This window comes from Leopardus geoffroyi, chromosome C2 (assembly GCF_018350155.1).
Source record: "Leopardus geoffroyi isolate Oge1 chromosome C2, O.geoffroyi_Oge1_pat1.0, whole genome shotgun sequence".
In the NCBI taxonomy this organism is placed as follows: Eukaryota; Metazoa; Chordata; class Mammalia; order Carnivora; family Felidae; genus Leopardus; species Leopardus geoffroyi.
The window spans coordinates 2,299,083-2,326,351 of record NC_059333.1 but is presented as its reverse complement, the minus strand read 5'-3'; the positions used below and the strand labels follow the sequence as shown (position 1 = coordinate 2,326,351).

At 60.4% G+C, this 27,269-nt stretch overlaps 1 protein-coding gene and 1 long non-coding RNA gene across 2 annotated transcripts; both read left to right on the top strand.

Moving 5' to 3' along the window:
* The first annotated feature begins 322 nt into the window (after positions 1–322).
* On the top strand, positions 323–10,640 carry GATD3 (glutamine amidotransferase class 1 domain containing 3). The gene is made up of 7 exons (XM_045501203.1): positions 323–535; positions 913–965; positions 2,646–2,759; positions 3,674–3,793; positions 6,466–6,558; positions 8,452–8,608; positions 9,820–10,640. The coding sequence occupies exons 1-7, from the start codon at positions 407–409 to the stop codon at positions 9,946–9,948; spliced, it is 795 nt and encodes a 264-aa protein (XP_045357159.1). The 5' UTR covers positions 323–406; the 3' UTR covers positions 9,949–10,640.
* Positions 10,641–20,790: 10,150 nt separating this feature from the next.
* LOC123610493 lies at positions 20,791–25,263 on the top strand. Its single transcript, XR_006718153.1, has 2 exons — positions 20,791–20,830; positions 20,865–25,263. It is a non-coding gene; the product is annotated as an uncharacterized LOC123610493 (long non-coding RNA).
* Positions 25,264–27,269: the final 2,006 nt, after the last annotated feature.

Here is a 27,269-nt window from a genome sequence, read left to right as displayed (position 1 = left end):
TGGATTATTCGCCATCAAGGAGCTGCTCCCAGGAGTGCTGACAATAACGAAGTCTGGAGTCTGACTCTCTATCGGCCGCGAGCCGCGCCCGACCCGGGTGCCACGGCCCGCCCCAGCTGGGTAGGGGGTGCTTCCCGCCCCGGGGCCCGGGACCCCGAGCCCAGGGCAGCAGCAGCTCCCCGGGCGGCGGGACACGCTACTGAGTCGACTCACGCCGACAACAACCAGCGCACTCGCGGGAGAAGGGCCGGGGCGGGCGGACGGAGCGCAGGCGCGGCCCCGCCCACCGGCGCGCTCACGGGAGTCGGGGCCGGGGCGGGCGCGTTGTGCGCAGGCGCGAAGCACGCTCGTTCCGCTCAGGCCTCCGCGGTCGCTGGCCCCTGCGACCCGCTGTCCCCGCGCAGTCATGGCGGCGGTCAGGGCTCTGGTGGCACCCAGGCTGGCGGCGGCCTCCGCGTTCGCGCCGTTCCATGCACCCGCCCCGCGCGCGGCCCTACACAGCTCCGCGCCGCGGCCCCGGGCCAGGGTCGCGCTGGTAAGCGGACTTCGGCGGGCGGACATGGGGCGGGGCTGCCGCCAGAGGTCACGGCCGCTTCCCATCCAGTTCCGCCCGAGGTCGGGCCCTCCTCACCCGCCCCCCCCCCGAGGCCCCTCCCCTCCCCCCTCCCAAGGTCGGGCCCTCCTCACCACCCCCCCTCCCAGCACCCCCACCCCCCGGGCCGTCCCCCAGCCCTCCTTCACCTCTGCCCGCGGCGGTTCTAATGGTCCTCACCGCCACCCCACCGAGGCCCGCCCCCTACCTCTCTCCATGCAAGTCCCTTCTTCTTCTTCACGCCCCTCCCCCTGGCCGGCTGCCTCCAGGTGGAGTACCCCTTGACCCGCCACCCCCCCCCCCCCCGCGCTGCCCCGCAGGTGCTGTCTGGATGCGGAGTCTACGACGGGACTGAGCTCCACGAGGCCTCAGCGTAAGCCCTGAAGGACCCTTTGCCTTTTCCTGAGCCATTTGGAGAAATGTTTGATTAGAAAGGCAGAGGAAACGAGCCACCAGGCACGGGGAGGCACACAGCGGGAGCCAGAGATAAGTTCTCTAAGTGCCACTTGTAGCGTTGTCACTCAGAGACAACCCTGTAATACATCTCGTGTTTAACACCCATGGTTAACTTTTATTTTTATTTAAAAAAAAAATTTTTTTTTTAACGTTTATTTATTTTTGAGACAGAGAGAGACAGAGTATGAATGGGGGAGGCTCAGAGAGAGAGAGAGAGACACACAGAATCTGAAACAGGCTCCAGGCTCTGAGCTGTCAGCACAGAGCCTGATGCAGGCTCGAACTCACAGACTGCGAGATCATGACCTGAGCCAAAGTCGGATGCCCAACCGACTGAGCCACCCAGGCGCCCCACCCACCCATGGTTAACTTTGAGGTCGGATTGGGTCATCATGACTCTAGGGCGATGAACGCCCGGGTGGCTCAGTCGGTTAAGCGTCCGACTTCAGCTCAGGTTATGTCCTCGCGGTTCGTGGGTTTGAGCCCTGCGTCTGGCTCTGCGCTGACAGCTCGGAGCCTGGAGCCTGCTTCCGATTCTGTGTCTCCCTCTCTCTCTCTCTGCCCCTCTCCCGCTCATGGTTTGTGTTTATCTCAAGAAATAAATAAACATTAAAAAGTTTTTAAAAGAAGGCTGTGAGGTACGAGGCACCTTCAGCTGTAGACAGTGTTTTTGCAGTAACCTGTCAGATGTTAGTAATGTGTGGCTTTTTATTAAAGGCTTTTGTGAGCAGGACTGGTAGATGTCAGATCTGGAGTCGGTGGCAGGGAGAGTTAGGTCATGGTTGGGGAACCTCTGCCTCCCAAGTGCAGGGCCCATACGTACCCAGAGGAGCCTGAGGCCCCTCCCCGTCCTGCACCTGCCTGCAGGTGCGGGTGTGGGCACTGGACATGGAGTGGTCTTTGGAGTGGGCAGAGCTGGCAGGCGGCAGAGGGCCAGGAGAGCTTCCAGAGCGGGGCTCGGAGCAGGGGCATGAGAAAGCAGGCGGGCTGCGTGAAACCTCCGGGGTGTGGGCAGGGAGCCCTGTGTGGAGAGTCCTGCAGGTTACAAGGACGAGAGCCTGAGTCCCAGGGTGGTTCTACCGGGTCACCCACCTCATGTCTCCTCCTCTGAAAGGGGGACAGTGAGAGCCCCGTGTCTGGGACAGATTTGGACTTGTGCCTGGCACACAGCAGCCCTCAGGGAGACCCAGTCCTGTGACTATCATGGGAGAGGCGGGAGAGAGCGAGTGTCGTGACCGGAAGCCCCCCTCAAACCCTTGAGGGCTGCGTTGATTGGCCTGTGGGAGGAAGACCACCCTGAAGCAGCCTGGGGTCCAGGCTGGGACACCAGTGGAATCACCTGTCCCTGCACCCCGGTTTGTAAAGGGAGCTTGGGGACTAGCTGGGCTCTGCAGGCTAGTTCAGGGACAGCGAATCTGGATTGTGGCCGTTTGGGTCATCGGCAGGCCAACTGTAACTTTTTGTAAAGCAAGTAAGATATTAACGTGCACGAGAGACTTCTGCAGGGCGCTCTGCAAAAACCCTGCTCGTAGAAACACGCTAAGAGCTAGAGCTGGGTTGGGCATGTTTCAGTTCTGTGTGATTTTCTTCCATGCAGGGTACTGGTACACTTGAGTCGTGGCGGGGCTGAGGTCCAGATCTTTGCTCCTGACGTCCCTCAGATGCACGTGATTGACCACACCAAGGGGCAGCCTTCTGAGAGCGAGACCAGGTGTGATCCTGCTCCTCCGTCCTGGAATGTGGGCACGGGCCTGGTACAAACTCCCTGAGAGCCGGCATGCTGGGTGGCTTTGTCCTGGCGGGGACTCTGCCTGTGGTGTGAGTTCTGAACGCGGTCATTCAGAGCCCCCGTCCTCAGGCTGTCCTGTGGTCGTGCTGTTGTTATCTTTTAATGCCTACCAAAACATGGAAAGGATAGAAAATTCCGGCTAAGTTCCTCCTATCTTTGTTTTGACCCACTTCTACTTTTTTTTTTTTTTTGTACTATTTATACCCTAGGTGGGGCTTGAATTCACGACTCTGAGATCAAGAGTCATTCCCCCACCTTTGTTTTGGTCAAGGCTATGCCTCCCAGCTGGGTCTCGTGCCGTGTTCACCCGTTTGGGCCCCAGATCTCTGAGCTGGCTCGAAACGGTGTTTCTGTCACTGAGGCCTGGGCCATCTTTGTGCTCTCAGAGCCTTCCTTCTCCTCCAGTCTTGCTCCAGTGCAGGGACGGCCACACTTGCCCGCTGGCTTCACACAGGGGGCGCTCTTTCTCCTGGGAGCTGGTGTCAGCCGCCCCCCCCTTTCTTTTCTGCCTGGGACACTGGTCCTGGCTGCAAGGCCTGGGGGAACACGGCACGGCGCCTACTGTGGCTGACCCTGGTTTCCTTCGCTTACCTGTGTGGCACCTTGGCCTTCCCCTGCTCTGTCCTGTCTTTCATCCGTCCCCAGTTCTGAGCACTCCGGGTGCTCCAAATGGCCGTGTCACCTTCTCTAGGTCCTGACCTTGAGTGCAAGTGCTGGTGCACTTCCCTGGCCCGAGTACATGGTTTCTTGTCCTGTGGTAGTGTTCCCCCCACCCACCCCGTTTTGTCGTCTGCAGGCTAAAGTTTGCTTCAGGCCTCTTTTCTCTTCTTTCCCAGGAACGTTCTGACGGAGTCTGCAAGGATCGCCCGCGGCAAGATCACCGACCTGGCCCGGCTCAGCGCGGCGGATCACGATGCTGTCGTCTTCCCTGGAGGCTTCGGAGCCGCCAAAAACCTGTGCGTGTGGGGTCTCTGGGGTGTTCGCTTTTCACCTGTGGCGAAGCCGGGGACGGAGACGGGGTGGGGACGCGAGCAGCCGTTGGGGATCTCAGGTTCCAAAGGGCTGCACGGAGCTGGTCTGTGACAGGGAACCAGCGTAGCTTGGGGCTTAGGTCAGCAGTTAGCCAGACGTGCTTTTTCTGTCTCTTCTGCCAGAATGCTCCTGGGCTGCTGCTGCGGGGGGGGGGGGGGGGGGGGGGGTAGGGGCTTTCTCTGATCTAACCCTGTGCCCTGCCGGTCTCCGTGTCTGTGTGAAGCTGCTGTTCCGGTGGGCCATTCAGATGCTGGTCCCAAGTGGGAAGGTTTTGCTCTCTGGTTGTCACCCTGGTAACTAGATCTGCAGCCGGGAGGGCTCGCTCTGGCCTGACGTCCTGTGGGTTTTAGATCCTCTTTCTGTGTGCATCCAGGAAGCTCTCTGCGCACTGGCCTCACCATCCAGCACATCCGTTCCGAGGCGGCTTTGGCACAGCTGTCGTGGATGGGAAGCCGGGGTGGGGTGGGGGTGGGGGGCAGCTGCCTTGGGTCCTTGTGCTCACTGCCGCCCTCGCCCTGTTGGCTTGGCTGGCCAGTGCCACCCCCCCGCGGCGGTGTAGCAGCTCCCTGGCTGGCTCTGTGGGTGCCCCGCAGCCAGACGTCCGGTTCCCTGATGTGTACGCTGACCCCTGGCGGCTCCCCTCTGCCTGCAGACATCTGAACGGCTTTCGTCCACATCCCAGCCCTGCGTTCCCAGCCCCTCGTGGCAGTGCCTCCCGCTCCTGTCCACTTTGTCTTCCAAAAACCAGCCTTTCAGGCAACTGCCACCGTCACGCACCTCTCGGCAGTAGACAGCAGAGGAAGGCCCGAGTTGCTGGCTGGACTTCCTCTTCTGCCAGACCGAGGTTCTTTCGTCGGGAGGACGAGCCTTATCTGTGACCCTCAGCTCCTCCCTGAGGATGAGGGCACTTTGGGGGTCTGTCGGGGTTGTGTCCCCGGCACAATTGACCACCCACGCTCGGTTAACTACAAACAGACACGGGGCGCGCTGGGTTGTCAGTGGGTCCGTGTCTGTGTGCTCAAGGAAGCAGCGGCCTTGGGTCAGTGCTGTTGTCTGAACCCACTTCCCTGGGGGAAGCTGTGGCTTATGGTCGCTTGCCCTGTTTTTCCCACCCTTTCTAGAAGTCAGGCAGGCTCCCGTGTCCTTGGTCTCCGAGGCTGCGGCTGCTGTGGTTGTCGGTTGTGCAGTGTGCACGCGGAAGGCTAGTTCGCTGGGGATGCGAGTTCCCAGCGGGAACCGGGTTCCTCTCGTGTGGGGCCTCAGGCTCCTGCCCGGCCGTGTTTCCTCCGCCAGAGGTTCATACGCGTGGTCGTGTTAAACTGATGAGGTGGAGGTGTCTTAAGCTCAGTGATTTGTACTTTGTGTTTTCTGCCAACGGGGTGGCTTGTCGGTGGCCCTCTAACCACCTCACAGCCACACACGCAGATCCCGTTGGGTAGACGACCCAGCTCTGACGGACACCGTGTTTCCAGTTCCCCTTTTGTCTTGAAAGCTGTTTGGAGGTACAGTTGACACGTGTTTAAAGAGTAAAGTTGAGGGGCGTCCGGGTGACTCAGTCGGTTGAGCGTCTGACTTCGGCTCAGGTCATGGTCTCACAGTTCATGAGTTCGAGCCCCGCGTCGGGCTCTGTGCTGACAAACAGCTCAGAGCCCGGAGCCTGCTGCAGATTCTGTATCTCTCTCTCTCTCTCCCCCTCCCCTGCTCATGCTCCGCTTGTCTCTCAAAAATAAACAAATGTTAAAAAAAAATTAAAAAAAAAAAGTGGGGTCCCTGGGTGGCCGGTTGAGCAACTGACTTCAGCTCAGGTCATGATCTCGCGGTTTGTGGCTTCAAGCCCTGCGTCAGGCTCTGTGCTGGCAGCTCGGAGCCTGGAGCCTGCTTGGGGTTCTGGGTCCCCCTCTCTCTCTGCCCCTCCCCTGCTCACGCTCTGTCTCTCTGTGTCTCAAAAATAAATAAAAACATTAAAAAAAAAAAGTAAGGTTGGCTGCGTTTGGACGTGCACGCACCCCGAGGATGCAGCAGCCCCTCAGGTGGCACACCTCCCTCGCGCCCACCGTTGTCCGGTCCCGGGGCTGTGACGCTGCCGTGGACCTCCCAGGACGGAGGAGCCGCGTGTGCAGAGCGGACAGCCCAGAGACGGGGCTCGTGGCAGGGAGCGTGTACTTTGGGATTCGGTGGGTGTGACCAGTGGCCCCCCAGAGCAGTGCGGGTGCACACCCGCCGGCTGTAGGAGGGGGGCCACGCCGGACGCCTCCACGGTCATCGCTGCAGTGACAGAAGCCGTGTGTCCTCTCACCTGCGCCTCGCGCCTGGTCAGTGGGGGGCCTGCTGGCCTTAGGTCCACGGCCTGCGCCCCTGTCACCTTCGGTTCGCTGTGGCATCTGCTGCCCTCCCCCGCTGCCGTTGTTGCTTCTTTCTGACATAAAGTTAGAAAAAAACACGTACGTGTAATTGTACAAAACACACGACACACACGTGAACTGCTTGTCGCGGGTGCTGGGGAGGGAGCAGAGCCACACATAACGTCTGCGGGGTAGGGTTGGAGGCGCCCCAGGCTGGTGGACACCAAACTGTGAGAGGCCTCTTCTCGTGCTAGGAGCACCTTCGCCGTGGACGGGAAAGACTGCAGAGTCCACAAAGACGTGGAGCGCGTCCTGAAGGAGTTCCATGAGGCCGGCAAGCCTATCGGGTACGTAGGGGTGGGGAGTGCAGGGCTGCACCGTCCTGAAAGCCTGTTTTCGCTGAGGGGTTCACAGGGCGTCCTAGGCACCTTCCAGCTCGGAAAATTCTGTAGTTGTGTGCTTAGGTCAGTATCACTTGGTGACTTAACAGGAAAGAGAGCTTCTAGGAGGTTCCCCAGTCAGTCCTTCCCTGACCGCCAGCCTTTTCCAGTGCTCATCCTCCTCTCCTGACCTCTGCCTTCTGTCCTCACTCCGGGCAGGCTGGAGCCAGTCACACACGAGCACCGTTCCCCAGCACCTTCCTCTGGGCCTGCACGCTCATTGCGTGCTTGGGTCTTTCACACTTGTCTGCACACCCAAACTCACCGGACCTTGCTCTTGTCGAGGTCCGAGGTCCTGGGTCCTGGCAGGTGGTGAGGCCGGCCACACCTGCCACCAGGAGCATGATGGTGCCCCTGTTGCCAGATCTGAGCCCCTGAGACTCGGCTTCCACGGACGCCTGGCCCCTGCTCTGACGAAGGTCGGTGTTTGTCCGTGTCAGTGTGCCGGAGCGTGCAGAGTGCACGGCTTCGGGTCTGCTGGTTGGAGAGACTCCCTCGGGAGCTCTGCGGTGAGAGATGCAGTGAAGACAGCTCATTGTGGTATAGACGGGAGCACTCCAGATCCCCTCTGACATCTGTGTGAACAGGGCTGTGTTAGAACCCTCCCACCTGGATGGGATATAGCGCCTGGCAAGGACAGTCCCCGCCCAGTCACTCTGCGGGGAGCCCCCTCCTCACGAACGGGGCCGGCCTCGGGTCTGCAGGTCCGGAGCATGTGTGCTCGCACGGTGCCTTCTCAGTCCCGGGCCTGCTCGGAAGAGACAGGCAGCAGGTGACGGCCATGCTCCACCCGTCTCTCTCCCAGAATGCTGTCACTGGAGTGGAACCCACTTCTGTGGGCTGAGCGCTAAGGGGGACCCTAGCGCCCTGCTTGTCATGAGCACAGGTGGAAGCAAGGGGTCCCAGTGGCTCAGCCGCCTGTGTGTATGTCCTCTGACCTCCGTGCAGGAACGGTCCCAGCAGGGGCCTCTGTCCGGAGCGCATGGCTTTGGCTTGCTTCGGTGTCCACAGCCCAAGACCAGCACGGCCGGCCACACAGACAGCCCCACTTGAGGGCCGATGCCGCCGGGTGTCTGTGCAGGCTCACGACACAAGACACTCTGGAGACACTAGGTCCGGGGACTGTGTCAACTTGGTGGCTGGGGGAAATTTCTGTCCGGGGTTTCTAAGTAGGCGGGTTAGCTGTGGGGTTTGAAGCACTGTGTAAGTTTGTTTTGACGATACTTTTTCGTGGCTTATTATGATAGCTCCTCCGCGGGGCCTTTAAAGGCCGCGCAGGAGAACCAACTGGGTGCTGTGGAAGATGAGCCAGAGGAGAGGCTGTGTGGGAACACGGTGGCCCAGAGAGGTCTGGGCGGTGGCTGGAAGGGTTGTGGACCCCGGGTGAGGGGAGGGCAGTCCCCGACAGCCACACGCTGGGGCGGCCCGGCCCGTAGCCGCTCTGGTGGATGGCCCGTGTGCCCCCTGAGCACGCGCTGACACGGGCAGGGTGCCGGTGTGATGTCTGGTGCCCAGAGGTCTGGTGTGGCTGAACCACCGTGCTCGGGAGCAACTGGTCGGGAGTGCCTCCCGACTGCGGCCCGTAGGGGAGTGAGCGGAAGCTCGTGTCACCTGCGACACCCCTCGCCCCGTTGGCCACGGCCGCCCCAGGCGGCCCGGCTTCCACCTCTCAGCTGCCAGGCCCTCTGGCTAGTGTTGGCACTCATCCTCAAGGTCAGGGAGGTTTGCGTGCCTTGCTGCGCCCCCTGGCCTGGCGTCCACTCGTGTGGTCCTGAGCTGACCCTGTCCTTCACTCTTCAGCTTGTGCTGCATCGCTCCCGTTCTCGCAGCCAAAGTGCTCCGCGGCGTCGAGGTCACTGTGGGCCACGAGCAGGAGGAAGGCGGCAAGTGGCCCTACGCGGGGACTGCAGAGGCCATCAAGGCCCTGGGCGCCAAGCACTGTGTGAAGGGAGTGACCATATCCTTTCTGGCAGCCAGGGTGGCGGTGGCGGTGGCTCTGGGGACCCCTCCTCTGGCTCTTGAACCGGGAGCTGCACTGCCGGGGGCACCTGGGAGCACATGCGTGACACGTGTAGGGTCCGATGCCGGCGCGTGTCCCTCCCTGGCCGTGTTTCCGTCGGCCTGGTGGATGCGGGCTGGGTTCGGCACACCCCGGGGAACACAGGGCCACCTGGTCAGGCGAGCGGTCGGCCTCAGGCTCGATGGGGATGGCTTTCTGGGTGGGAGGCTGGGAGCTGCCTGCCAGTGAGGGGAGTGAGCTTGCGCCCCAGGGTGGGGTGGAGGCTGCCCGTGGATGGGAGCAGTACCGGGGGGTTTCCTGGCTTTGGTGGAAGTCCCCCCGGTGGTGTGGACGGGAGCCAGCCCGGTGGCCTCGTTGGCCCCTGATCCTCCTGCAGGTGCCCGAGCACTGTGCACACAGAGCCTCGGGCCGGGGCCGACCACGACCCAGGTCCACACCTGGACCCAGACCCAAGGAACAGAGCAGCACGGTGTCCCGGAAGGTGCTGGAGACAACACCGTGACCCTGGGTGTCTGTCTCGAAGGTGCTTTTCTCTCCTTGGAGGGCCGTTTGGCTTACAGACAGTTTCGGTTAAGTGCCCACCTCCCTCCTGCTCAGAGTGGCCGGCCCACCCAGCAGCTGTGTGGGTGGAGCTGGCCCGGGGCCTTTGGAGTAGGCCCAGGAGGGCGCCTTATAGGGAGGGGGCAGGGCCAGTCCCATCAGCGCTTGGCGTCTGCCCGACCAGGGCGAGAGCTCGGCTTGTGTCGGGGGAGGGTCCCGGGTCGGATTGGCCTCTTGTGGCCGACACTCGGAGCGGCTCTCTGTTCCGGTTTCTCAGACGAGGTTGCTGTGGGGCCGGCGCTCCTGTGTGTGCAGCCCAGGTCTGCGGGTGGGCCTGGGTCCCGTGGGGCCTGCCACCGTGAGGGGTCTGAGGAAACCAGCGCTGGGCTCACTGAGGTCGGGACGCGTGTGCTCTGGTTACGGGGTGTGAGTGGCATGGGACGTGGACCCTGGCCGCGGGGACTGCGGCGGGAAGGATCCCCCATTTGGAGCTCCATTGAGAAGGGTGGCGGAGCACACTCTGGGGGTGGGCGGGGGTCAGGGTGGCACTTCATGCCCGCCACCCGTGTGTCCTTGCCGGGTGACTGTTTTCCATAACTTCCGTGCACGAAGCCCACGTGGACCAGAAGAACAAGGTGGTCACGACCCCGGCCTTCATGTGCGAGACGGCGCTCCACCACATCCACGACGGGATCGGGGCCATGGTGAAGAAGGTGCTAGAACTCTGTGGGAAGTGACAGCGCTGTGAGCCCCGCCTCCTCCACCAGGTGGAGCTAGTGGCCTGGCTTCCCGTGCTGCCTGCCGTGCGGCAGGAATTCGATTCTCTGCTTGCATCTGTAGGTGCTTTTTGTCTGAAGAGGAGTCCTTGGCTGGGGTCGGCGGAGGCAGGCAGGGCCCGCACTGAGCCTGCGGCTGGTGCCTGCTTGGTGCCTGCGGGCGCAGGGGCGGCTGACATCCTCCTGTGACGGAGATTAAAATGGGACCTGCTCTTTCAGGAGAAGAATTGGAGCACAACATCCCACACTCTTAGGCTTGGCCGGCTGTAGGGTCCTTGGTGTCTGTGGGGGGAAGAATTTTTAAGTGTGTGGGTCTGGTAATTAGGAAACCACGTCGCTGAACTTCTTGGTGATTGAGAACTCTGTAACTTGGAGTAATGCGTTCAAAAATGACACGGGGGCTTCATTTGAGAAACCGGGGAGTTTGCTTTCCCAAATGGACGCTGGGACGGCCGTGTGTCGGGCCTCCTGAAGCTGGCACGTGGGAGCACAAACCAGGGCTCTAGCTTTCCAGAAAGGGGGGGAGGGTGTGGCAGCCAGTCTGCGTGGTCGGCCTGCTGGGCGGAGACCGTCGGGTTGGTCCCAGGCCACGAGCAGCAAACAGCCGGTGTCGGATGTACAGAGCAGGGGCAATAAAGCGTCTTGTAGCCGCACCAGCCGGTGTCTGTCGTGCGTGTGCTTCTTTTTTTGGGGAGAAACGTCGAGGGCGGCACCTGAGTGCAGGGCAGGCTTCACCCCCTGTGGCACATCCCTCCTTCTGCCCGCCTCCCGTGACCCCCGGGAGGGTGTCCCCGCACGCAGCTGCCATGGCGTCCGTCTGTGCCTCGTTTGCTTTTGAGAAAGCTGCGGGGGTCGGCACAGCGGGCCGTTGAGTGTGGTGCAGCTGACGCTGAACTGTGTGGGTGCTGGCCTGGGAACGGGGCACCGAGGCACAGGCCCCCCACGCCACCCTTCAGCACTCTCTGCTGCCGTGAGAGGTAAGTGACAACGAGCCTTGTGGTTTTCCGGGCTTGGAGGGGAGCACGGAGAGCAGGGCCTGTGGACAGGGCAGTAATGCCTGAAAGCGTGCCCCCCGGCCCCCCCGCTCGCCTGGTATCTGTGCCAGCCGGCCCCGACGTTTCGGCCCTTCCTCCGTGGGCACTCCGTTCTCTGCGGCCTGACCTTCCCCCACTGAAGCAGGAGCCCCCTCGGCACACCCACCGGCACCAGCCTCGCTGGCTGGGATGGTCCTTGCCCTGTGCGCTGTCCCGGGGCCCGTCAGAGGTCAGGTCACGGACGACCACCTCTCTTAAGAAACTTGTCTGTGGAAACACTTGTTCCGTGTGTACACCCGTGCACGTGGGGGCGGGGGTGCTGGATCACCAGCGTGTGGCTCACGGAGTTATCACAAGGCGAACACAGCTGTGGAACCAGAGGACCCGTCCCTCCTGCCACCCCCACCCCCCCCTGCCCGCCACCACCACCAGGGATGGTGCACGTCTTGGCTCCGTGTACAGGCTTTTCCCTGTGGAAATGTTCCCAAATGGGCTTCTCCACTGGGGCTTTCCCATGTCGCCCGAGGGCTGCCTTCACGAATGTCCTTGTCAGTGTTTTGGCGCATGTCGCGGCCCCGGCTGTTGCCACATCCAGGGGCGAGGCCGCCGGGTTGCAGGGATGTTTCGAGCTTGGCTTTAGTGGGGAGGGTCCATGTGGCGCTGGGGCCTGGCTGGCCTCCTCTGTGTCCTCCCCGCCACCCGGTGGGCATGGATGGCGTGGCCCTTGGTTTTTTCCGGTGCCTCCTTGACGTCCGCTGAGGCCCATCGCCTTTTGTCTATTTCTCGGCCTTCTGACGATCTGGTTTGGTGAAGCACGAGTTTAGGTTTCTCATTGGAGCTACTCGTGCGTTCTGGTTGCACGTCCTCCGTGGGTACGTGGGCTGCACGTGTCTACTCCCTTTTCTTCCTCAAGGGGCCGTGACAAGCAGCCCCTCCCAGTGCTTGTGCAGGCCCGTCCCCCGCCCTCCCCGGTGTGTGGGGTTGTCTTGAACTTCGCTCCCCAGGTCAGGAAGGCGTCTTCCCGCTCCCTGTTGTCGCTCTCCATCCGTATGTCAGTGGTCTGTCTGGAGGCCGCGTTTATGAATTCACCTGCTCTGTGGGCCGTGCACGGTGGCCCGGGAGCAGTCCCCCCGTGGCCACGGCGCCCCCGGGAGCTGGGCCCTGCGCAGGGGTCGCCGCTGGCACCGCCTGGAGCCCCCTCCCGCCTCCACCCACTCGGGGGTCTCCCCACGGGGCTCGGGTGACGTCAGGTGGTGCGGGACCCAGAGCCCGTGCTCAGGAAGTGGCAGGCTGGCTGGCTGTCACCTCCTCTCGCTGTGCTTCCCCGGAGGGGCCCTAGAGGGGGCGGGGAGAACGTGAGGGACGGTCCCCACGGAAGTGCTTGTGTGATGGCATAGTGTTCGCACAGCTCTGCGTGCTGGCTGTCGCCGTCCATCCTGTCCCTTTTCAAAGAGATGAAGTATCTGCTCTCCCAGTTCAGAAGGACACGCGCGCCTTTCCTCCTAAAATCCCGCCGCTGCGATGCGTGCGGTGACCGCCAGCGTGTGTGGCTTCCACGTGCCAGAGCCCGGCGGCACTCGCACCCGCTCACTTAATCCTTGCGGCAGCCGTGGGAGGGGCCCGGATTGCCCCACGCTGAAAGGTCAGGCGGAAGGACCCGCGTTGGAGCCCGTGCTCTGGAAGTAAACCCCAAGCGTCGGGAAAGCCCGGAGAGTGGCCCAGCGGACCGGAACCAAGGGGGTGCGGCCATCTCTTCATTGACGATGAATGAGTGCCTCCTGCGTGGCAGGCACCGTCCCAGGGGTGGGGGGACAGGTGAATGCGAGGTGGCTGGCCGTGTGTGAACAACATTCCAGATGGAACCCCGGAACCTACGGCCAGAGAGTTAGTTCAAGGGCGGCACCGGCGTGGGGCGGCAGAGGGTACGGGTGACGTGGCTGGTGTCCGCGACACCGCAACAGGTGCCCGGAAGCCCCTTGACACAGAGGACAGGCTGAGGAGGATGCCCGTGGCTTGGGCCCTCCACCCAGAAAGCCCAGCGCCCCTGGCCCCTCGGCTCCTTGCTTTAACGTCAGCCCCCAGAAGGCGTCCCACACCCCCTGGCCCGCTGTTGTGAGCTCGTGGTCTGTATCTACGCGTTACTGGTTTCTCATCTGCCCTCTGCATGGGCCAGAGGTTCCAGGAAGGAAGACACCAGCCTCATACGTGTGCCGGGAGCCCCAAGGATGGTAGGCTCGGCCTGAATGTACCGGTGGATGCCGGGAGCCCTGAGGCTGGCTGCTGGAGCGTGGGGTTCGTGCAGAGCTCCATCCGGGTGCCCGCCCTCAGCCCAGCTCCAGGGCCCCCTTCCTCACCCCTCCCCACCTCTGAGCGACACCTGCTTTTCCTGCATTTCTTCTGCAAGGCTTCCCTTGGTAGCACTGTTCGCTCGGTACTGACTGTTTTCTAGAGCAGTTTTAGGTTCACAGCAAAATTGTCAGGGCTCCCTTACACCTGCTGCTCTCGGATATGCACAGACCCTCCCCCCCCCCCCCGCCATTATCACTGTCTCCCACTGGGTGGTGCCTCTTACGCAAACCTGCACTGACACGTCATTGTCACCCACAGTTTACGTCAGACCCACTCTCGGTGGTGCACATTCCATGGGTTGGACAAATGTGTGATGTCATGCAGCTCCCGCTACGGTGTCTTACAGGGTAGTTGGCGCTGACGGTTTTCTGTGCTCTATTCATCCCTCCCTCCCTTCTCAGCCCCTGGCAACCCCTGACCTTGCTGTTGCCTCCATGGTCCCGCCTTTTCCAGGACGTCGCACAGATAGAATTGTACAGGATGCAGCCTTTTCAGATTGGCTGCTGTCACTTAGTGAGATGCACCCGCGGACCCTCCGTGTCTTCGTGGCGTGACGGCCCACTCCTTCTTAGCGCCGAATACCATCCCGTCGTCTGGACGCACCCGTGTGTTTGCCCATCACCTCCCGAAGGGCACCTTGGTGGCTTCCAAGGTCTGGCAGTTATGAATAAAGCTGCCGGAAACATCCGCCTGTGGGTTGTCGTGTGGACGTGAACGTTCACCTCCTCTGGGTAGACCTCGAGGAGCACGACCGCTGGGTCGTATGGTCAGAGCGTGTTCGGTTTTGTAAGAAACCGGCAAACCTTCCTCCGCGGCGGCTGCCCCTCTCTGCTTTCCCGCCAGCAGCGAGGGAGCGCTCCTTCTGCTCCGCGTCCCCGCCAGCGATCCGTGTTGTCGGTGTTCCGGGTTGGGGCCGTTCTCACGGGTGCACGGTGACGTCGTTGTCGTTTTCATTTTCGTTTCCCTATGACGTATGACGTCTGTATGTCTTCTCTGGTGAGGTGTCTCTTCGGGTCTTTTGGCCATTTTAAAATCTGTTGTTCATTTTGTTGAATTTAAAAAGTCCTGTGGGGGCGGGCGCCTGGGTGGCTCAGTCAGTTAAGCGTCTGACTTCAGCTCAGGTCACGATCTCAACTGTTCCTGAGTTCGAGCCCCGCGTCGGGCTCTGTGCTGATGGCTCAGAGCCCGGAGCCCGCTTCGGATTCTGTCTCCCTCTCTCTCTGCCCCGCCCCTGCTCATGCTCTTGTCTCTCTCTGTCTCAAAAATAAATTAAAAACACATTAAAAAAAAAAAAAAGTCCTGTGGATGTTAGCGCTTTGTCAAAGTCTCCTCAGTTGGTGGCTTGTGTTCTCACACTTGGCGGGCTCTGTGCTTGTTTTTCCTGTGGGTGAATTTTAGTTTATCAGTTATGTCCTTCACGGATTGTACCTTCAGTGTTGACCTAAGAAGGCTTCACCTTCTGGGCCGACCACGCTTTCTCTGATGTCACGTTCTAGGAGTTTTATAGTTCGGCATTGCACATTTATGCCTGTGACCCATTTTGAGTTCATTTTTGTGAAGATTTGGTTTTTTGCATGTGAATAGTCAGTTGTTCGTGCACCCTCTGTAGAATAGACAGTTCTCCCACTATATTGTTTTTGTGCCTTTGTCCGAGTTCGATTGTTTTTGCGTGGATCTATTTCTGGGCTCTCTGTTCTGTTCCGTTGGTCTATTTAGCTGTGCTGGTACCCCTACCACATTGTCTTGATGATGGTGGCTTTATACGAATTTTTGGAGTTGGGTAGGACCAGTGTTTTAACTTTCTTCTTCCTTTTTTTTAATATTTTAGTTTTGAGAGAGAGAGTGCGCACGAGGAGGGGAGGGGCAGAGAGGGAGGGAGACACAGAATCCGAAGCAGGCTCCAGGCCCTGAGGTGTCAGCACAGATACCCGCGCGGGGCTCGAACCCCCGAACTGCGAGATCATGACCTGAGCTGAAGTCGGACGCTTGACCGACTGAGCCCCGAGGCACCCTGCCGTTTCATTGATTTCTGCTCTAATTTGTATTACATCTTTGTTTGTTTTGGATTTACAATATGCTTTTCCTTTTCAGATTTTCTACGGTGGAAGTTCTGATCATCCATCTCAGATCTTTTTTTATTTTCTAGCATATGCATCCGATGCTATAAATTTCCTTCTGAGCTCTGCTTTTGGTGCATCCCACATATTTTGATTAAGTTCAGATTGTCGGGGCGCCTGGGTGGCGCAGTCGGTTGAGCGTCCGACTTCAGCCAGGTCACGATCTCGCGGTCCGGGAGTTCGAGCCCCGCGTCAGGCTCTGGGCTGATGGCTCAGAGCCTGGAGCCTGTTTCCGAGTCTGTGTCTCCCTCTCTCTCTGCCCCTCCCCCATTCATGCTCTGTCTCTCTCTGTCCCAGAAATAAATAAACGTTGAAAAAAAAAAAAAATTTAAGTTCAGATTGTCATTTAGTTTGAAGCATTTTTAACTTTCTCTTGAGACTAGTTTGATCTCTGTGTTATTTACAAGTGTGTTGTCCAATCTCCAAGTATTCAGGAATTTCAGTTATCTTTCAGTTACTGATTTCTGGTTGAATTCCACTGTGGTCTGAGAGCAGACATTGTATGGTTTCCATTCTTTTAAATTGGTTGAGATGTATTTATGGCCCAGAACGTGGTCTGTCTTGGTGAGTGCTCCGGTGAGCCTGAGAGGAAAGTGTTTCCTGCTGCTGTTGGATGAAGTGGTCACAGAGGTGCCCAATGTCCAGTTGATGCATGGTGGCGTTGAGTTCGACTGTGTCCTTACAGATTTCCTGCCTGCTGGATCTGCCCTTTTCTGAGACAGGGCTGTTGAAGCCTCCAGCTGTAATAGTGGATTCATAGTTTCTCCTTGCAATCTATCTGTTTTTGCCACATGTAGTTTGACACCCTGTTATCAGGCACATTTATGTTAAGGATTGTTACGTCCTCTTGGAGGATTGACTGTGTTGTCATGCTGTAATGCCCTTCTTTATTCCTGCTAATTCCCTTGGTTCTAAAATGCTGTGTCTGAAATTAATAAAGCTACTTCCACTTTTGGTTGGCATTTACATGGTATGTCTTTCTTCATTTACTTTTAACCTAAATGTGTTTCTGTATTTAAAGTAGGTTTCTTGTAGACTACGGATGGTTGGGCTGTGTCTTCTGATCCACTCTGACAACCTCTGTCTTTCTGTTGGTGCACTTGGACCCTGGACATTCCAAGACACGACTGGTGTAGTTGGCCTACTGTCTACCACCCTTGTTACTCTGTTGCCCGTGGTCTTCGTCTTGTTCTTGTCTTCCACTCTTTTTCTGCCTTTCACGGTTTTAACTGAGCATTTGATATGGTTCCATTTTCTCTCCGTTCTTAGCATCTCAGGTTCTCTCTCTTTTACCTTTCTCGGTGGTCGCCCTGCAGCTTGCAATACATTTACAGGTAATCCTGATCCCCTTTCGGGTAACGCTGCCTGCTCCCAGGTACAGGGGCCCCTCATGGCAACACGACCATCCTGCTCCTCCGTCCCGAGCCTCGCACAGCGCCGTCGTTCATTTCACATACTCCTCAGTCATGATCACGACTACCCTCCTCGCTGTTACTTTGAACGAACTGCCGTTAGATCAAGTAAGGAAAAGAGAAATACAACTTGAACTTTTCCTTCAGTGACTTATGTTCCTCTAAGGAGATTTTAACGTTTCTTGCGAGGCAGGTCTACTGGCAACACGTTACAATTTTTGTTTGTCTGAGAAAGATGATTTCCCAGGGTGTAGACATCTAGGCTGGTGGGCTTTATCTCCCAACCCTTTTAAATATTCACTGCACCGTCTTCCCGTCACATGGTGTCTGGGGAGACACGGGAGGTCGTTCTTTGCTCCTTGGTCGGTAAGGTGTTTTTTTTCTTCTCTGGCTTCTTTTCAAGACTTTCTTGATCTCCTGCAGTCCGAATATGACAGGCCTAGTTGGAGATTTGTGGCCTGCCGCCTTTAACATGCTCTACGCTGAGGGCAAGGCTGAGCCCCTAGGCACTGCTCCCAGCAGCACAGACTGTTCTGGAAAGGCGGCCCTGGCTCTAGCCCAGCAGATGCTGCAGTGTCTCCTCTCTGATGCACAGAAGCAGGAAGGTTGTGCGGCTTTGGACGTTCTCACTGGCTCTTGTTGGATCTGGAAGTGCTTCCCCCGTGTGAGAAAGGACCGTGAGAAAGGAGTGGGCGTGCACGGCGGGAGGACGGTGCCACAGCTGTGCCGGCCTGGACGGGTGGGAGGCGCTGGCCGCACAAAGTCCAAGGCCGAGTGCTCCCTAGGGGCGGGGAGTGGGAGCCCCAGAGGCCCTGCTCCGGGTGGCGAGCTGGGGTGCCCGAGTCTGGCAGCTGCACTGGTGAGCAAATGCCCGCAGACACACTTGCAGTCTGGGGACGACCAGCCCAGATTGTGGACTCGCACAACCACGAACAGATAAAATGATGTCTTAAGTAAGTCAAGAGGCATCAGGGTAGTTTGTTACTCAGAAGAGGCGACTGATAGGCCCCGGCCCAGGCTGGGCTGGGGACCTGTTCCATCCCCCGATCCAGGGGTCTGTGCCTCTGGCTGAGCCCCAGGGGGTGGACGGGGCTATTCTTGTTCATACGGGGGCAGAGTCCCCCGCATAGGGCCTGGTGTGAGGTGTGCCCTGAATCGGCACCTGTGGGCTCGACAGGTAGATTCTGTAACCCGGGGCTTGCACAACTGCTCAGGTGAGCATTCCCTCGCCGGCCCGACCGGACAGCAGGGGTTGGGGTCTGGAGAGTCAGCAGATCTCCCCGACACCGCATCCGGGCAGGCGGTAGAAAGAAGGAAGTGGGTGGATGGCCGGGTCACAGCCCGCCCGAGGCTGGGGTGCAGGGGAGGCCCATGCCTTGGCAGTCCGCGGTGGGACGGGCCGTCTGTAACTGGAGACCCTGCTACCTGCCCTGGGGCCTGGCCCCCTGCTGTGCCACGTGCTGCTCCCTCACCCCCACCCCCACAGGCTTGGGCTCTGAGGATCGGGAGGAGGGAGAACAGGGGAACTGCCAGGCGCAGAGTGCCGCGGGGTGAGTCCTCGGCTGGCGGGTGTCAGGGCGCCATGGCACTGGAGTCACCCTGCCACGGTTCCTGGCTAGGCTGCTGTCTCATCAGGCTTTCCTTTGTTTTTAATCGTTGTTGTTCTTCTTTTCTTCTTGTGATAAAATGCGCATAACGTAAAGTTTAGCATCTCAGCCATTCTAAAACTTCAGTGGCGTTAAGGTTAGGTTTGTGGCGTGCACCCGTCATCCCCGTCTGTGGCCAGAACCCATCTCCGTCTTCCCGAGCGGGGACTCTGTCCCCATAGAGCACTAACTCCTCTCCCCTCCCCAGCCCCCAGCCTACGATGGGTCTGAATTCGCTCCGGCACCTCCCCCTTTAGGCTTTGTGCGTGATGGTCCCGTGAGCACGGCTATATGGGCACCAAGTGCCTGACGTCAGTTCTTTTCGGGAGATGCCAGAGGTGGCATCTGTGTTTATGTTTTGAGGAACCTCGTGCTGTTGCGTGCAGCGGCTGTTCCGTTTTGCGTTGCCGCCGGCTGCGAACGGTTCTCCTCTGCACACCCTTGCCCACACTTGTCCCTTCCAGATAACTGGTGTGATCCTAGTGGGTGTGAGGCGGTCGTGGGGGTTTCTTGCCGGGCTTTGTCTACAGTGCTCCCCAGGGAGCCGCTCTTGGCCTCGTAGGTCATTTCTCAGTGGTTCTGCTGCCCCCGCCCACGAGCTGTGCTGGACACACAAGTGACCCAGAGCCCCGGCTGTGACCCTGCGTGTCCCTCATTCACTTCTGTGCTGAGTGGCTGCCATATGTGGGCCCTGAGCTAGATCCTGGGTGGACAGTAGGGGTCAGGAGAGAGGTCCTTAGGAGCGGCGGTGCCATGGAGACCTCTGGGCCGGCAGAGACACCTTCAGGAAGCCTGGCCGGACTCACCTCTGAGCCTCCCCTGTGTGTCCGCCCCTGGTGCCAGGGCTGCGGGGGCTGTGGTGGGGCTTGGCGAGCTGTTTGCGAGGGGCTTCAGGGGTCCCGGGTGTTGTGAAAATCGGAAACCGTTGTCCATCCAGGAGAGAAACAGAGCTTTTAGTGTGTGTGTGTGGCGGAGGGGGGGCACTCTAGGTGTTTGTGTGCTCGGGGTTTGCCCATGTGTGAACAGGGGCTTTCTATAACAGACATCCCCAAAGAGACAGGCCCACTTCCCCCAGGGGGCTGTGGGGCTCCAGTCGGGTCCTGAACCTGTGCTCCCTAAGTGCACATGTGACCTCAGGTCCTGAACCCCTGCTCCCTGAGTACCCGCGTGACCTCTGGGGCTGAACCCGTGCTCCCCGAGTGTACGTACGACCTCTGGGGAGCTGCTTCAGGAGCCACAGGTGTGTTGCTTTGGATGTCTGAGAGGCCAACAGGTCCCCATCTCTGATGACAGAGTAGACTTGGCAAAGGCTGGAGCTCTGGAGGAATTCAGACGCGCTCCATCATCCACTGGTGCCACCGGTCCGTGCTGGTCTGTGCTGAGAGCACGTGCCCCTTGACCACCACCAGCACCGCCCGGGGCCCAGGGCGTCTCCTGTGCCGGGGGCAGCGTTTGGCCAGGAGGGCCTGAATCCTGGTTCCTGCTCAAGCAGATCCCAAGACTGTCGTGACCATAAAGGGGCAGTGAGAACAGCCCACGGGGCTCCCACGGGGCTCACGGGAGCTTGGGGTGAGTGTGGCTGTATGTATACAGTGGTATGTGTGCACCTGTGTATATATGCAGGTATGTGCAGTTGTGTGTATATGTTGCTGTATGTGCACGTGGGCTGGTATGTGTGCTCAGAGGCATACGTATAGGTATGTGTGATCGCGCGTACATGTTGGTACGTATGCGTGTGTAGGTATGTGTGCTCATAGGTGCCTACGTAGGTATGTGTAATCATGTGTAGGTATGTGCATGAGTGTAGGTATGTGCACACGTGTAGGTGTGTGCAGGAGTGTAGTTATGTACGTGTGTGTTTGTATGCATGTGTAGGCGTGTACGTGTGTGCAGGTGTGTACACGTGTGTAGGTGTGTGCGTTAGTGTAGGTGTGTGCGTGCATGTGGGTATGTGCGTGCGTGTAGGTGTATATATGTGTGTAGGTGTGCGGACATGTGTAGATATGTACACACGTGTAGGTGTGTGCGCGAGTGTAGTTACGTGCGCTTGTGTATGTATGTGTGGGTGGGTGTGTGCACACGTAGGTATGTGTGGGTGTGTGCGTGTGCTCACGTGTAGGTGTGTGCGCGTTTGTAGGTGTGTGCGCACAAGTAGGTGTGTGTGCACATGTAGGTGTGTACACGTGTGTGTGTGCATGGGTAGGTATGTGTGTAGGTATGTGCGTCTCTGTGGGTGTGTGTGCACGTTTAGGTGTGTGTGCACTTGTAGGTGTGTGCGCGTGTGGGTATTTGCGTGTGTAGGCGTGTGCGCACGTGTAGGTACGTGTGCTTGCACATACGGAGGTGTGTGTGGTAGCGTGTAGCGTATGTTGGCACATACACGTGTGTGGGCACACGGGTGTGTTACATACGCGTGCAGGCCTGCGGGATGCGCGCGGGAATGTGAGCCTCTGGGATGGCATCAGGGAGGTGCCAGCCGGCAGGCGCTGCGTAAGCGGTGACTGTGTTTATTGCGTATCTTGCAGTGTGAGTTTCCTGTTCGGAAACCACCTCAGCCACAGAAAAACGACCCCCGAGCGGTCGGGTGGGGCCGTGGGCCAGTGGCCCGGCTCTGGGAGCCGTGTGGGGGGCAGCAAGGGAGAGGAACGGGGTGGGCGGGTGCCGCTTCTGACCGCGGGCCCCCGCAGGGTGTGCCGCCTACTGCTCTGGCAGCAGGGGGCCGGGTCTCCTGCCCCGCCTCTGCCTTGCTGGGAAAAGCTTGGGGCGGCTCCGGGGACCCCCAGCTCTCCAGCCGGAGGGGCGGGACCCAGGGGACCGGATGTGCCCAGCAGGAAGCCGGAAGGGTCCCGACTGCTGCGACCCCAAGGGGCTTGGGTGCTGCTCTGGAGCGTCTGCGATTTGTGGGGTGCAGGGGTCAGTGGCGCCCGGGGGTGGCCTGCCCGCCCTGTCCACGGGCCGCCGCAGAAGTGTCCTCGGGAGCTGCCGGCACCCTTCCCTCGGGCCGTTCTGAGGGCCCAGTGAGGTCACACCTGTGTGAGACTCCGCAGACGAGACTGGCACATTCGCACCAAAACCCTGTCCAGGGGGGCTTTGGGGTTTGCCGTGCGGGACTGCAGAGGGTCTCCTCTCGGCCCTCGGGCCCAGCAGGCACACCCCTGGTTTCTACTCAGTAGTCAGCCTCAGGGCTCTGCTCACATTTGCCCCCCATTCCTTAGGCTTCCCAGAACCTTCTAGTTTTGGGGCCCCATCGCTTAGGTCACCATGGGTCTCCAGGGTGTGGCCCCACAGTCCAGGTACCATCCATATTTTATCTCACTGTCCCTGTGGACCCGGAACATCGGCGTGGTGCCACCACCGACCACGCAGCAGACTCCCGTAGTCGAGGCCACGAGTCCAAGGTCACGGGTCGGGAGGCTGGCTTCCTCCTGAGGCCGCGAGGGAGAGTGTCCCATGCTGTCTTAGCTGCTGGCGTTTGCTGACGGCTCGGCGGTTGCTCGGCCTGTAGAGGCTTCCGTCCATCCCTGCCCGAATCCTCAACGAGACGTGCTCCCCTGTGCCTGCGTGCACACCGCCGTGTTGTAGAGGGATGCCAGTCCGTGGAGCAGGCCCAGCCTAGTGACCTTGTTTCAACATGCTCACATCTGCAAAGACCCTGATGCCAAATAGGGTCACATCCCCAGGTGCTGGAGGTTAGAATATGCCAGGGTGAATCTGGGGAGGACACGTTCAGTCCTTTACAGTAGGCGCTAGGATCTCCTTTGTAAGCGAGGAACTGAGGTGCAAAGCGAGGGTCCCTCCAGAGGCCCTGCAGCCCCAAGGAGGGCCACTGGGGGGACCCCAGATGCTCTCTCTGCACCTCCCCCCACCCCGACCATGGCTTTCAGGCCCTCCTGCATCTTGGTGGTCGGGGCCTGTGGTAAGTCTGCCCTCAGGTTCCCTGTGACTCTCGCTGAAGGTCACACTGGCTGGGCTGCCCGAGAGGACATCTGCCTCTCAACCTCATGGGTCTTGTCTCTGTGCAGAGTCTCCCAGGACCCCCTGAAGCTCCTCGAAGGCACAGGCCCAGCCCCCACGCCTCTGCCTCTGAGAATGTGGGGCCGAGGGGCCGTCACAGCGCCCCTGACTGCTCTGATCTCTCTCTGTAACTTCCCCTCTGGAGGCCGCCCCCCGACCTAGCCGTCGGCCCCTGGCCTCCCTCCTGGTCTGCGCGTGCGCCCCTGAATGTGGTCTTAGCTCTTGAGTCCAAAAGAAAAGGGCGTTCTGCAGGGAGTACGGCGAGAGAAAAATTCCTGGAATCGTCTTTACAGAACACAAACGTCAATGTGTTTTCTGGATGTTCTCTTCAGCGTCTTCTGCCTCCTTTCCACGCTTCCCTGCACTTCCTGGTTTTGGCTGAGGTCAGATAGCAGAAGTACTGAAATATTTCTCCTTAAGTGTCTCATGGTACTTCTGGGCTGGCCCAAAACAGGAAGTTCTGTGGGACATGTCTCCAGAAGTCTCTGTGTCCACCAAGGACTCCGTGCACACGACCTGGGGTCCCACAGGAGCACTCAGACTCTCCACCAGGGAGGGACCCGTTCCTCCTGGCTCGGGAGGACACCATTAGCTTACTGGGGAGAAGACACGTTTTGGGGGAAACTAGGAACCTGTGTTCGTGTCCTCGGGCTTCTGAGCAGACACTTCTCCCAGCCCTGGACGCCTCTCTCTGGTAGAGGCTGTCCTGTCCCGTGTCCTCACCCGGCCGTGCCTCCGTGCATGTCTGTGTCATGTCCCCTCCTCACACGGGCACAGTCATGTGGGTTCGGGGCCACCCCAGTGACCTCGCTTTAACTCGATCCCCTCTGTAAAGGCCTCATCTCTACAGTCGTATTCGGCATGGATCTTAGGGGGACGTAATTCAGCCCATAAAACCATCTTTGTTGTTTTCTAAGTCAATGCGAGGTGGAAGGTGAGCTTGCTCTGGGGGCCACGGGAGGCGGCCGTCCGGGCCCCTCTGACAGCCTCCAGGGGCCTCGCCCTAGCCACCGTGGCACTCCCCAGGCCAGACACCGTGTCCCCGGGGCCCCCAGCTGGCTGGCTGAAACTCCTTCTCCAGAAACAACCTGACCCGGGTGTCCAGGGATTCTCAGAGGGGGGACGTGCAGGTGGGGGTGGGTCATGGGGCCCTGGAGGGCGAGTTAGCCTCAGGATTGCCCCCGCCTCGTCCGTCAGTCCTGGCACACACGCTCCCTTTTGCCTCCCGGCCCAGACAAGAGCCGAAGCGCTGGCCACGGGAGCCTGAGTGCCCAGAGTGCCCCTCAGTGGGGTGGGGGCGGCGAGGGCCGAGGCCAGAAGGGCCGGAGGGGATGTGGAAGGGCTTCTGTGGGGATGCAGTCCCTCCAGCAGCTTGTGGGGAGGGGGGGGGGCAGCGCCCGCACTGGCTTCCCCACCTGCCCAGCTGCTCCCGCAGGGCAGGGTGGCGCTCGGGGCCTCGGCCAGAGCGGAGAGGGGCAGGTGGTGCGGGCGTCACAGCCCTCAGCTGCCTCTGGTGGAGGAAGTTGGTCTCCGGAGCCCCGTAGGGGATTTTGAGGGGGATTTCCAGCCAGGGGCCAGTTTTTATTGAAAGTGCTTAATGGGCCTGAAAGGTCTGGCCTTTATCAAATGAGTCACCTTGGAGGGGAGACAGCGGCCACAGCATCTTGGGGTCCCGAGCTGTGCCCTGGTTCGGTGGCCGAGCGGGTCCAGGCCAGGCTCTGGAGGGAGGGCCAAGGCAGGCCTCCTCAGCCCGGCCCTCCATCCGTCCCGGCGGGCGCCGTATCCGCGGTGGTTACTTCTGTGTGTCACTTGCATTTCTGTGCGTCTGTGAGGGTGTTTCCTGGCGAGCCTGGCATTTGATTCGGCGAGCTCTTGCCCGCTTCCCCCCGCACCCCCGCAAAGCCTGACACCAGGAAACCCAGGCCAACATCAGGACCGTGTGGAGCCGGTGGGACACCCCCCTGCTGGCCAAGTCCCCAGACATCAGATCTCAGCTGCCGTCCTGATGAGGGGCTTGGCCCGCGCTCCACTCCCCCGGGAGGCTCCCGGGGCCACGCTAGCTGTGAGGGCAGGCGGTGGGGGGCGCCGCCTCCCGCTGAGCTGGGCACCCGCCCCTGGGCGGTGCAGGTGCTGCCCACCGTCCCAGCGGACACAGAGGTGGTCCCGCCCGACATGGTTGTCCCCGGCCCCCGCTCACGATGGCGGCGTGGGGAAGGAGAGGGAGGACCGTCCAGGGGGCCGCCTCCGAGAGCTGAGCCGGCCATGCGCCTCATACTCGGTTACGTCCCTGCCGTGGACGCGTCATAGCCAACTTGCCAAAACCGGAGGACGGAAAAACCAGCGTCTCCCCTGCCAGCCTGGAGCAGGCACAGCCGTGCTTGTGTTTGTGGTGTCTCCGTGCACACGCGGCCGGCTCACAGACCTGGTGATCGTGCGCAGTTTAGCACGTTGTAAAAACCCGAGCGTTACTGCCATTCCATCCTCCCTTCTCTGCCTCCCTGCCTCCCTCTCTCCCAGCCTCCCTCCCTCCCTCCCTCCCTCCCTCCTTTCCTGCCTCCCAGCCTCCCTGCCTTCCCATGGTCCTTCCTGCTGGCCCTGGGCATTTCCTCAAGGAGCATTTGCATAAGACTCCCTCCCCACCTCCTTGTCCTAACTGACCTTGGGGATTGTTTGCAACTTTTCCTGATTAAAATGAAGTTGGGAAGGATGTTTTGGTCTCTGAGACTTTTTGCTCAGGGCACTTTCTCAGAAGTGGGGTCAGAGAATCGGGGTGTCCGGTTGGGGATGGTTTCCAGCCCCGTGAGCTCTTTTTTCTTGGATGCTTCTGGGCCCCTGCTGTCCTGAGGGCCTGACTCCCAGGGCCCTTCCGCTGTGGGGCAGGGGGTGGAGTGGGGGGGTGCAGGAGGGTCCCCAGGGCCTTCCCTGTGGGCTTTTGTGGTGAGATGCCCTTCTCCTGGGAAGCCCCACTGCCAGGCCACTGTGGCCGTGGCCGTGGCCGTGTCTCATTCCCTCTGTGCTCCCTCGGCCCTGGTGAGAGGCACCACGGGGGGCTCTGCTGCCTCTTAGTGGAGGGCTCCCCACTCTTCGTAATAGTCTGAAGGGAGCCGGGCTCTGAACACACTAACTCCACCTTCTCTGGATGGCTGGGTGGCCGGCCAGGTCTTGGAGCCCGGGGCAGGGGGTGCTGGGTCAGGCCTGGGGCTGAGCTGCGCTCCCCTTTAGCGGCCCACTCGAGTGCTGCCCCCGCATCTGTCCAGCTCGTCTTCCCGCTGACCTGAGGCAGGTGGGAGCCCGCACAGCCCCCCGGACGCTCAGCGCTGGGGCTCCCCGGGCCCCTCTGCACATGTAGGTGGCTGGCCCTCAGTGTCCCTTCTCCCCTGAGTTCATCCTCCTGGAAACCAGCAAACCCAGGTGCCGACCAACGGCAGGAAGAGTCAGCTCCTCCCACCCGACCTGTGTGCCCCTCTCTCTCCCACGCGCCCCTGCCCTGCACACACCCAGACCCCTCTGCTCGCCCTTTCTGGCAGGGACGGGCCGCACGCGTTCCTTCCTCCTCACATTGCGGCCTGCTGAGGGGCCAGACAGAGGTCCTCTGGCCAGATCTCAGCCAGGCTCCACGCTGGGCTCAGCCTGGGCCTTCCGGGTCTGCCCCTGCTGAGTCCCTCACCCCCGGTAGCCAAGCTGACCGCGTCCCCTGCGCCTCCGCCCCCGCCCCAGGCCCTGCACGAGTGCACCCCGTTTGCTCTCAGCAGGAGTTTGCCGTGGGGGCGATCACCCTGCACTCATCTGGGCCCCCCACCCCATCCGCTGCCTCCCCAAGGTGGAGGAGGAGCCCCACGCCGAGGTCCCAGCGGTTCCTTACCGGTGACCTTCACACCAAGCCTCCCGTCTGTCCCCGGGGCGTTGATCTCGGACCACACGCTGTCCTTGTCTGCAGGGAAGCAAGGATCTTCCCTGCAGCCTGAACGTGTGCCCAGAAACCCTCCCACGTTCAACCCACTGGGAGTCGGACTCATAAAGGGGGCTCTCTGGGGGCCACGCTCCCTCCTTGACCTGCGACCTGCAGCACATCCCCCAGTATGGGGTTCCAGAATCTGGCATTCTAGCCTGAAGTCACCACCACGCGGGGGACGCTTTGAACCCCAGCCCGTCCCTTCCTGGTGCTGGAGCCTCTGGCCCTACTTGGCCCGGCTTTGCTGGAGGGGCCGCCAGGCTCCAGTTTCTTTGCGCCCCACAGTGACGTGAGGAGCACCCAGAGGGAAGCCTCTGTGAGGGGCAGGTGCAGGTCTGAGGGGTTTCAGACCCAGGGCCACACCAGGGCCACCTTTGCGATGTGATCGAGGAAGGACAGCCACGACTCACTGGGAGCCACCTTGGGGCTGCCCCTCCCAGGAACCCTGCCCCCCCCCACCCCTCCTGGCTGGGCCGCCTGGCTCGGCGGGGCCTCCAAACTTGTGGACAATGGGACAGACCTACCAGTCCCCAGGTCTGACTCTTGCAGCAACCCCCCTGCCCCCACCCCACACCCCACACCCCGGTGGTGGCTGTGTGTTCCCGCCAGGTCGTCCTGGAGCCGTGCCCCCCACCGGCCTGGCCCCACGGACTCCCACGGGTCCGGGTCTGGGACAGGCTGTGAGGGATGGGGCACAGGCCACAGGGGGACCGGGAGACTGCCCTGGAGAGAAGTAGAAACAAACGCCACGAACGCCC

Coding starts and splice junctions, on each gene's coding strand:
- GATD3 (XM_045501203.1), top strand. CDS start 407: ATGGCGGCGGTCAGGGCTCTGGTGGCACCCAGGCTGGCGGCGGCCTCC. Junction 3,794..6,465: donor TTCGGAGCCGCCAAAAACCT/GTGCGTGTGGGG, acceptor TTCTCGTGCTAG/GAGCACCTTCGCCGTGGACG. Junction 6,559..8,451: donor GAGGCCGGCAAGCCTATCGG/GTACGTAGGGGT, acceptor TTCACTCTTCAG/CTTGTGCTGCATCGCTCCCG.